The sequence below is a fragment of the Colletes gigas genome, unplaced genomic scaffold (genome assembly GCF_013123115.1).
Source record: "Colletes gigas isolate AHSC1104 unplaced genomic scaffold, ASM1312311v1 Colletes_gigas_Sc00023, whole genome shotgun sequence".
In the NCBI taxonomy this organism is placed as follows: Eukaryota; Metazoa; Arthropoda; class Insecta; order Hymenoptera; family Colletidae; genus Colletes; species Colletes gigas.
Window position 1 is genome coordinate 4,152,974 of NW_025106652.1, and position 10,831 is coordinate 4,163,804.

The following is a 10,831-nucleotide window of genomic DNA, read 5'->3' on the forward strand; positions in this document are numbered from 1 at the left end:
TTATGGATAAATTTGTATATTTAAATATTTTGAAACAAAACTTAAAAAAAATGTAGACAAATCAAATCTTGGGGAAAACTACTATTTCCAACAAGATCATGATCCCAAGCATACTGCTCATATTGTTCGCCAATAGATCGTTTTTAATATACCCCATACATTGCCAACCCCCCCCTCAATCGCCGGATTTAAATCCGATTGAACACATATGGAATGAGTTTGGAAGAAGGATCCGAAAACACCTTATTCAAACAAAGAAGCAATTAAAAGATGCACTTATGAAGGAATGGAACGAAATAGGTTTAGAAGTAACACAAAATTTAGTACATTCGATGCCTAATCGGTTACAAAGTGTAATAAGACAAAAAAATTACAAACAAAATATTAATTTGAATATAGTATTATAAAATAGTAAGTGTGCCAATATTTTTGTTTCGCCGAAAACTGCTCTGCATGTGTTTGTTATTATTTTTTATTATTACAGGTCTACTTAATCGCTTTGTTTCGCGAGATATTTAAAGTTCAAACCTCAAAATTATATTTTATACCAAAAATAAGGAAGATATTTTGCTTTGTTCACAGTTACATAACATTTTATTTGAAAATACGCTATGTGCCATTACTTTTGGCTCCAATCCGACCTACAACATTTCGGGCGCGAACATTGAATAAAGGGACACAATGACCGGGTACACATCATGTTAGATTACATTTGCAATCCAAAACAATGCGTAACTGGTCAATGATCCTATAAACTAATTCACGGAATATGATTCAACCCTTAAATAGAACTTTAAAACACTAATGGGCAAAAGCGCAACGGAAAACTCAACAGGAAATTGTTAGAACATGCAAGTAGAAATTACACTGATAAGTGACAAACTTACAAACTAATCAGAAAGAAATGGAACACAGATGTACGAGTGTATTTTAAACTGACAGATCACACTTAGTTGATTCGAGACATCTCCCTGAGCACATCTTCCAGCCTTTCGTGTGGGCGTAATTCTCTAATTCTCCTCATGCATTCTTCCCTCTGCTCCACAATTGATCTTAAGAATCTCCCATCCACACAAACTCCGAAATGATGACAGAGTGACATTCTGTGTTGAGGGACTATTACGGTTGAGTTGAAGGCTGCAAGATAAATCACCCACATTTGGTCTAAGGGAGTGGGCTTATCCCTCTGATGCAGAACGTTATCAATGAGTATAGCGATTAGCATTAGTTGCGGATGGATATTCTCGTAACCATCAGCAGTGCGTATGCCCCTTGCCACAACATAGGCAAACATGGGAGAATACATAGCTCGTGGGAAATCTAATCCCGCAAAATTAGCAATAGCTCTCACAAAGCCCCGATCGTAGAGTGACACGGTCACTTCAGCGAATACTGCTGCGACTCGAGGCAAAGTCACTACCTCCGGGCCTATTGCCTCTGTGCGTTTCCGCCCAGGAGTGGCAGGTTTAATGTCATATTTACTACAGAGCATCCTCATGACTGCCACGAAATCTTGATGACTCTTTTTGTGGAGCTTAGATATGACAGCCTCTCTACTCAAAAATGTAGTTATAAGGAAGTATATGTCGTCATATATGGTTTCATGGTTAGAAATGGGCCAGAGAACTTCTCCATTGTCTGTTCTGTAGACTAGTTGAAAGGTCTGCTTGGGGAGTCTCGTCGCAATAGCATGGGCCTTGATGACTTTCCTTAATATGATAGAAGGGTCAAATTCTTGATATCGACAAGCATATGACATTCGTCTTATTTTCTCTTTAAATAAACTATCGTCTGGTACATCAACAAAACCCATGATGAGTCTCCAATCTCGCCTCTTCAAACCTGCTAATGCTAACAGATGGGTCATTTGAGCTCGGGAGCTGTCTGGAACCACTGACAGCTCTTCTCTTGCAGTTGCATCTAGCTCTGCCTCTGTGGCATCTAGGAGCAGCTGCCTAGAGATGGCAGTGGCTGCAGGAACCCTGTTGTAGATACTCAAAATAACTGCATCCGGTAGTTCGGTAAACTCTGGAAGCAGGTTCCTAAACTCCTCAACCTTCCTAGCAAGAGATTCCATTATGGGAGTAGATTCCTTGCGATGTCAGATGTTGCGAACGTCTTATCGTAAGGAGAGATAGCCCTAGGGATTGACTGTCTGTCCCTAGTGAGAGTGAAGGAAGGGTCTGTGATAGCCTCCTCAACTGGTCCTGATATCTCAGTCTGCGTAGAAATGCTCCTCTTATCCACCTCTGGCACCTTTTCCTTACTGGAGTGAATTTGTTGAGCAGTAGAAGTTCCGGCTCTCCAACAGCAATGGGCTATAGCAGCACCTATTACCACTCCAGCAGCTGTAAAGAGAGCAAGTGAGAGTGGGTTAACTGGTTTCTGGCAACTAATATTTTTGTTGAGGGTTGAGCAAAATGATTTTAATTTATTGAAAGAAGCTTTCGAGTATGCTCACGTCACACGTTAACCTTAATGACGAGTGACTGATTTTTTAAGGATACGGAAGGTAGTGCTTGCAGCACAATCAGTGAATTAGTGTAACAAACAAATAACAAGTTTATTTCTAAGTCGGACTGCCGAAATATACAAAGTATTCAAATACTAGAGATGCGTGGTGTTTAACAGTCAAGTTTGATCTGCCGTCTCGGTCAAGGGTTTCTAAGCAGCTAACCTTGCTATGGGCGTACCCAAGGCTATAGGAGGCAGCGTAAGTCGTCGATTGGTCAAAATAGTGCAAAAATACTGCCAATCAGTGTGGTCGGTGGGAGGCGGTATGTAACGGGTCTTGTTACTAATTTTTCCCTCGTCTGGGGTTTTCCGGCGAAGCGGCTCCGGGCCCAGGTCCGCGCTTGGTGCCCAGATGTTTCCTGCGATACCTGCCTCGCCATAAAACATCTGGCCTTGGGTTTCTGGTTATTGCAGATAGTAAAGTCATAGAACGCCTGGATTTGGAGGACCATGCAGATTGAAATGAATTTAATACTTAACTAGCAGCCTTAATGGCACTTAGTTATAGGCAAAACGTGATGGCATGAAAAGGTTTGACTCTACATCCGATGGCTTTATGAATTTACTGTTACGCTGCAACACAGAATAAATTGTACTGTTTGTTTCGCGTCGTAACATGCCGCCCGCCTTGAACGGCTTCCGTTCAAAACTTATTGGTTAGTGAAATTCGTATACATTTTATGATTATATGAGTAAATGCTAGATTGATATAGGTGATGGGCACCTTGCGAATTTAAACATAGTGAGTCTTATTACTAATGTCTAACATTGATACATGTGTGTGTCCCTGTCCTAAATTTTTACATGGTAATGTAATAGAAATTAAATGCTAATTATACAATATGGCCACAAATAGTGCGATGGCTATGGTCCTCTCTTATCCTACTTATACTAGACATACTTATGGGATGAAATAATCAAATTAAGTCTCTAGTGGTCGGTCTATTGGCAATGGCGCAAGTTTTTTAACACAACGTTTATAGAGTCCGTTTTGTGTTTTCACTGTTGCAACACGCACTATATTGTCTGTGCCTGGGTGCACTTGCACAATACGACCCATGCTCCATTGCATTGGAGGAAGGTTGTCTTCTTTGATCATTACTAGCTGACCAATTTCAATTTGTCTACCATCTCCTTGATGCCATTTACTTTTGGTACGTAACTCATTTAAATATTCTTTATGCCACCTGTTCCAAAAATGCTGCTTTACTTGTTGCACTCTCTGCCACATTGACAGCCTATTGGTGTGCACGTCTTGAACGTCAAGTTCTGGAATGCTCGATAACGAACCTCCTATCAGGAAATGTGCTGGGGTAAGGGCAGTAAGGTCGTTAGGATCACATGATAATGGGGTCAAAGGACGGGAATTTAAAATTGCTTCTATTTCAACAATGCAAGTATTGAATTGCTCGTACGTAAACATTGTTTCTCCTACTGTGCGATACAGGTGGTGCTTAAAGGATTTAACAGCTGCCTCCCACAACCCGCCGAAATGTGGAGAGCGGGGAGGTATGAAATGCCAATTAATTCCCTCCTCTTGAAAATAGTTCGATAATTTGGTGTGATTCTCGTTTGATATGAAAAATGCCCTGACCTTTAATATTTCATTTTTGGCGCCAATGAAGTTAGTCGCGTTGTCTGAATATACATTTTTTGGTTTTCCTCGTCGAGCGCAAAATCGTTTAATAGCTTCCAGACACGCTTCAGTGGTTAAATCTGTGACAAGCTCCAAATGGACAGCTCTTGTCACAAAACAAACAGACACGGCGACATAGGATTTTATTTTGTTCTTATTTCTAAATTTCTTTTCCTTCAAGGAAAATGGGCCACAATAGTCAAGCCCAACATTAGCAAATGGACGTGATTGAATTACGCGAGTTTTAGGTAAATCACCCATTGTATAACTAGGTTGCTTGGGATTTAACTTGCTACATCGTATACACTTATGTATGACGTGTCGTGTTGTGTTTTTTCCATCAATAGGCCAAAAATTGTTTCTGACCTCGTTTAAAGTAGCCTGCACTCCCGCATGCCAATACTTGATGTGCTCGTTGTGAATAATTAATTTGGTAACGTGGTTATTTGATGGTAATAGTATAGGGTACTTTCGTGAATATGTTATCTGAGCATTTGTTAAGCGACCCCCTACTCGAATAATACCCTCAATATCAAGAAATGGGTTTAGGCATGTGAGTTTACTTTTTGCATTTAATTGAATGCCTTGTTGGAGATTTTTTATGTCTCGCGAAAAGTGAGTTTGTTGAATCACCCGTATAATCTGAACTCGTGCATTCTTTAATTCTTCGATGGTAAATTTGCCTATCTTTTTATTGGCTGATTTCCGATTTGAAACCGCTCGATGACAGAATGCCACAAATTTAATTAATGCATTAATTGAAGAGAATCTTTCAAGTGTATCGTTTTTTGTATCGTGTTCCCCTGAATTGTCTTTGGCAACTTTACCCATAATGACTAGCGCTGTTTTGACCCTTTGCTCAGGAACAATCATTGGCAAAAGATGCTTGACTTTCCAATTATTTTCTCTCTGGCTTAGCCAGACGGGCCCATGTTGCCAATGTGTATTTTTTATAAACTCAGAAGGAGTTTGACCACGGGAGATGTAATCGGCGGGATTGTCTTCGGTTGAAACGTGGAACCAATTACTCACATTCGTTAGTGATTGAATTTCCGCAACTCTATTAGCCACAAACGTTTTTAAACAATGAGGAGATGTTTGAATCCAATGCAACACTATAGTGGAATCAGACCACAGTTGAATTTTGCTATATTTTAAATTTAATGACCTTGACACCGTATCAACTAATCTAGCTAGTAATTGCGCTGCACATAATTCGAGTCTAGGTATTGTAATAGTTTTGATTGGAGCAACACGTGACTTTGCGCATATTAATTGTACTAAAGAATTGTTTTCCTTGTTAGATGATCGCACATACACACATGCCCCATACGCAGTTTCACTTGCATCGCAAAATCCATGTAACTGGATGTCGTGTGCATTCGCTAATATGACTTGTCTAGATACTTTAAATTGACTGAGCAGTGGTAACTCTTTCTTGAACTCGATCCATTTGGTGTGCATTTCCTGCGGCAACGATTCATCCCATTCTACCTTTGCTTTCCATAATCCTTGCATCACGAGTTTTGCCAGCGTAATTACTGGCCCTAGCAAACCTAGCGGATCGAACAATTGAGCGATTTGGGATAGTATTGTACGTTTGGTTGAATGTTTTTTCGCAGCAAACGGCTTTACGGAATAAGTTATTGCATCCCCGATTGAATCCCAATGAATGCCTAATAGTTTTCTAGATTCTGTGTTTAAGCAAATCGCCTGTGCTTCGTCATTGTTTGCCCTTGCAATTACTTCCGATTTGTTTGAAGCCCATTTATGAAGTTCGAATCCCCCTAGCTTCAGTATTTGAGTTACTTGGCGTTTCAATTCTAATGCTTCCTGAATGGTATTTGCGCCTGATAGCAAATCATCAACATAAAAATCATTCTTTAAACTAATTGCAGCTAAGGGAAATTTATGACCTTCATCGTCGGCTAATTGATGCAACGTTCTAGATGCAAGAAACGGAGCTGAAGCTGTACCTTGAGTCACCGTGTTTAATTGAAAGACGCGGATTGTTTCATTTTCGCATTCTCGCCATAAAATTTTTTGATATATTGCGTCCGAGTCCACTACCTTAACTTGTCTATACATTTTTTGCAAATCAGCGGCCAGTACGACATTGTGTAACCGAAATCGCATTATAATAAATATTAGGTCACCTTGAATGGGAGGTCCGACCATCATTGCATCATTTAAGGAAACGTTTGTCATACTTTTAGCTGAAGCGTCGAAAACTACCCTAACGTTTGTTGATAAGCTATCTTCTTTGATAACCGCGTGATGAGGTATATAGTAACCCTCTTGTTTATTATCAGACTGTGTAATGTCACGCATGTGTCCTAAATCGCGATATTCCCTTAAGAAATTACTATAATATTGTTGTAATACCTTGTCTCTTGCTAATTTTCTTTCGATTGAATAGAACCGGTTTAACGCGGTGCCATAGGATTGGCCAATATTGTTCCGTTTATCGTTAAATGGCAACTGTACAATGTACCTCCCGTCGCGATCGCGTTTTGTGGTCTCCATGTATAATGTTTCGCACTTTGTTTCTTCTAGGGACCGATGTTTTTTATGAGGAACTTCTTCGACTTCCCAAAACCGGGTTAATTGGTTATCTAACGACGTGATTAAGTGACACGAGTTACTGCCTGAATTGTTGTTAGATTTGTGAACGTCACCCACCACTATCCAGCCTAACATTGTTTTTTGTAACCTGACGTCTGCCGCACCTGATAGTTTAATTTGACCGATGTTTAATAGCTTGTAAAATAATGTGGTTCCGATCAGCGCATCGATTTCCGCGGGTTTATCGAATTCTGGATCTGCAAGTGGGATATTGTTCGGAATCGAAAGCTCCTTGCGATGGACACGGCGCGATGGTAATAAACTAGTGATTCTTGGAAGAGCTACGAACTCTACTTCTGATTGAAATTTACTGGTTTTTGATTTAATTGTTGCCTTGACTCGATACTCTGCTCGCGTGGTCAGTTGGCCTAAACCCGCAAATGGCAGATCAATTTTTTCTTTATTTAATTGAAGTTTCTGTGCTAGCTTATCAGTGATGAAATGGCATTGCGAGCATCCATCTAACAATACCCTACATTCATGTTCGTGATTATTATTGTCTAAAATCTTAATCCGCGCTGTCCCTAATAGCACTTCTGAATTGTATGTTACCGTATAGCCCTGTTTTACCTGCTCGGTGGAGGTAGACGAGTGCGGATTCTCCTTACTACCTGTATCTACCCTAATTGCATTGTGTGCTTCGACGAAATGTAATAACGTGTTATGTTTGCGATGGTAATGTTTGCAGCTGGATGCCATACATTTATTAGTCGGGTGATTATTTCGTAAACAATTAAGGCATAACCGTTTGTTTTTCGCTGTATTGGATCGTTCGCGCGGAGTTAATTTTAAGAAGTTTTCGCATGCGTAAATAGTGTGATTACCATTGCACAGGTAGCATTCATTCCGCCTTTCCGTTCCTATAAATGCTTGAACGCGATGACTCGACACTTTACCGAATTTATTTGCATTTCGTTCGACTCTTATTTGACTTTGATTCCCTATCATGTTGTTTGTTTCAGCTTCATCTCCTCGCTCTTGTTTGTTTAAAAACTCTATTAACTCGGTGAATTTAGGCATTTGCGTGTTGTCTAGAGTGCGTTCCCAAGTTCGTCGCGTATTTTTGTCTAGTTTACGAACAATTACGTATGTGAGTATTGAATTCCACGCTTCAATCGGTTCTTTCAAGGCCTTTAGAGCATTTACATGCATTAAGGCAGACTCCTTTAACGCTCGGATACTATATGGTGACTCTTTCGCGATTTCTGGCAACTCCAAGATCGCCTTAATATGAGTTTGAATAATTTGACGAGGCCTATCACAACGCTGTTTTAATAAATCCCAAGCTACATGGTAATTTTCTTCGGATGCTGTAAGCTGGTCAATAATTGTCGCGACACTACCGACTAATGAATTTTTTAATAAATAAAATTTCTGTACTGCCGGGATGTTGGTGTCATTGTGTACTAACGACTGAAACGTGTCATGGAAACTGTACCATTGTATGGGATTACCGTCAAATGGACGGATTTCTATTTTTGGTAATAACGAATTGTTACTTATGGTAATGTTAGAACCACTGATTGCACTGGGTTGTGAAGTTAAACTACCCGGTTCTGCAATTACATGAGACGGTTCGAGTTCGCGAAGACGCTGATTAATGAATTTAGCACATTTAAAATACTGGTCATCAAATTGCGCTCTTTCTGTCTCGTGATCTAACTCTATTTGGGCTTCCTCGGCAAGAATCTCTATTTCGAATTGAATCTTTGAAAATGCTTGGTAACATTCTTCTAACTTGACCTTGCGCGTTTGAACGTCATCGAGTTCTATATCGACGTTTGAGTTAAAGTATCCAATTAACCGCGTTACGTTACCTTTAAGAATAGCTCGATTTCTGTTTAATGTTTTGAGCTGTGCAGAGGCAGCCATTTTCCTCCGTTAATTGTTTAGTACGTACGAGAATTGACTTGATGATTATAGAAGAATGAAAGATCGTTTAAAGGATTGATAGGAGATTCTCTGAGCTTCTTACTTGACTGAGTGTTCTTCACGTGGTGCCGAAGATCCTTGTTCGGCTGCTGGTGTTCTCCAAACGGGATGTTCACCAATGATGTTGAATTCGGCGTTTCCAACGGTGGCTGTCCAAACGGGATGCTCACCAACAATGTGGAATCTCTGCTTGTCCGACGACGGTGGGTTTCCAAACGGGATATCCACCAGGATATTGATAGTTGGCTTCTCAAACGGCAGCTTTCCAAATGGGACGTCCGTACAATAGCCTTGGAATTCACAATGACTGTATGCTTGTCACTTGTATTGTTGGCTTCACACTTGCTTGTTCACTGAGTTTATTAACGTTCGTTTATGCAGTTCCGTATCCGGCTCGAAGGACCATGTTGAGGGGTGAGCAAAATGATTTTAATTTATTGAAAGAAGTTTTCGAGTATGCTCACGTCACACGTTAACCTTAATGACGAGTGACTGATTTTTTAAGGATACGGAAGGTAGTGCTTGCAGCACAATCAGTGAATTAGTGTAACAAACAAATAACAAGTTTATTTCTAAGTCGGACTGCCGAAATATACAAAGTATTCAAATACTAGAGATGCGTGGTGTTTAACAGTCAAGTTTGATCTGCCGTCTCGGTCAAGGGTTTCTAAGCAGCTAACCTTGCTATGGGCGTACCCAAGGCTATAGGAGGCAGCGTAAGTCGTCGATTGGTCAAAATAGTGCAAAAATACTGCCAATCAGTGTGGTCGGTGGGAGGCGGTATGTAACGGGTCTTGTTACTAATTTTTCCCTCGTCTGGGGTTTTCCGGCGAAGCGGCTCCGGGCCCAGGTCAGCGCTTGGTGCCCAGATGTTTCCTGCGATACCTGCCTCGCCATAAAACATCTGGCCTTGGGTTTCTGGTTATTGCAGATAGTAAAGTCATAGAACGCCTGGATTTGGAGAACCATGCAGATTGAAATGAATTTAATACTTAACTAGCAGCCTTAATGGCACTTAGTTATAGGCAAAACGTGATGGCATGAAAAGGTTTGACTCTACATCCGATGGCTTTATGAATTTACTGTTACGCTGCAACACAGAATAAATTGTACTGTTTGTTTCGCGTCGTAACAATTTTCAAACACCTCACTAGGAATTAGGCAGAAATATTCTTTAGTTAACATGTGTACCCGTCAGTGTGAAATTCACCATTTGAAACCTCTCCAACACGACGACATCGCATCACTCCAATCCGACCTACAACATTTCGGGCGCGAACATTGGTCCTTCGAGCCGGATACTGGATTGAGAGTACACTCGATTGCAAAGAGTGTGATACGGGGACAGTCGCCGTATCGTGTGACCCATCACGTTCGTGAACGAGAGAGGATAACTGCCAGTGTGGCAGTATACCTACGAGGCGACAGGCGCTTCATTCAGCAACCTACGAGGCGACAGACGCTTCATTCAGCTACCAAGGAGGCGACAGGCGCTTCGTACAGCTACCCAGGAAGCGACAGCCGCTTCATCCAGTGGACCAGGAAGTGACAGACGCTTCTACGAGTCCAGCTCACCAAGGAGCAGTCCAAGGGCACGACAACAGGACCACCGATTCCTGGAGAATTGCAGAGGCCGTCTAAGCGAGTCCTGTGCAGATTCTTGTCTACGTCCGGTGAGTCGAGTTTTCATTTACTTCTCATTTTGCGCTGAACAATGGCCACCCCACGAGAGGATACGTTGAATAAGTTAGTCGAGGAACGCGGTCGCGTTAAATCGTCGCTCACGCGATTTAAGACATGTTTCGAGACGCAGCGAGCAACCACCGGGGCTGCTGCATTGGAGGAACGGTTGCACAGAAATCTCCATTTACTCGATAGATTTGAGTCGATTCAGGATCGCATCGATGCGATCACCGCCGGGACACCGGAAGAACACACGCAAAATCAAATTCGCGAGGCGTTCGAAAACGCGTATTTCGATATCATAGGCGCGGTTCGCGAACATGTTTCGGCTAAGCGTGCTCCGGTTCCGAATCCGAGCTCTACCGCGCAACAGACGTTTCGTGTAGATGCTGCATCACCCACAGCCTCCGTAGCGGCACCCTCGGTTAGATTGCCGTCAGT

General features: G+C 41.5%; 1 protein-coding gene across 1 annotated transcript; it reads right to left on the reverse strand.

The window, feature by feature from the left end:
- Positions 1-2,076: 2,076 nt before the first annotated feature.
- LOC122401314 lies at positions 2,077-9,611 on the reverse strand. Its single transcript, XM_043403381.1, has 5 exons — positions 9,388-9,611; positions 8,676-8,968; positions 4,714-8,592; positions 3,547-3,822; positions 2,077-2,348 (listed from the first exon to the last, which is right to left on the reverse strand). The coding sequence occupies exons 1-5, from the start codon at positions 9,609-9,611 to the stop codon at positions 2,077-2,079; spliced, it is 4,944 nt and encodes a 1,647-aa protein (XP_043259316.1).
- Between the last annotated feature and the right edge of the window lie 1,220 nt (positions 9,612-10,831).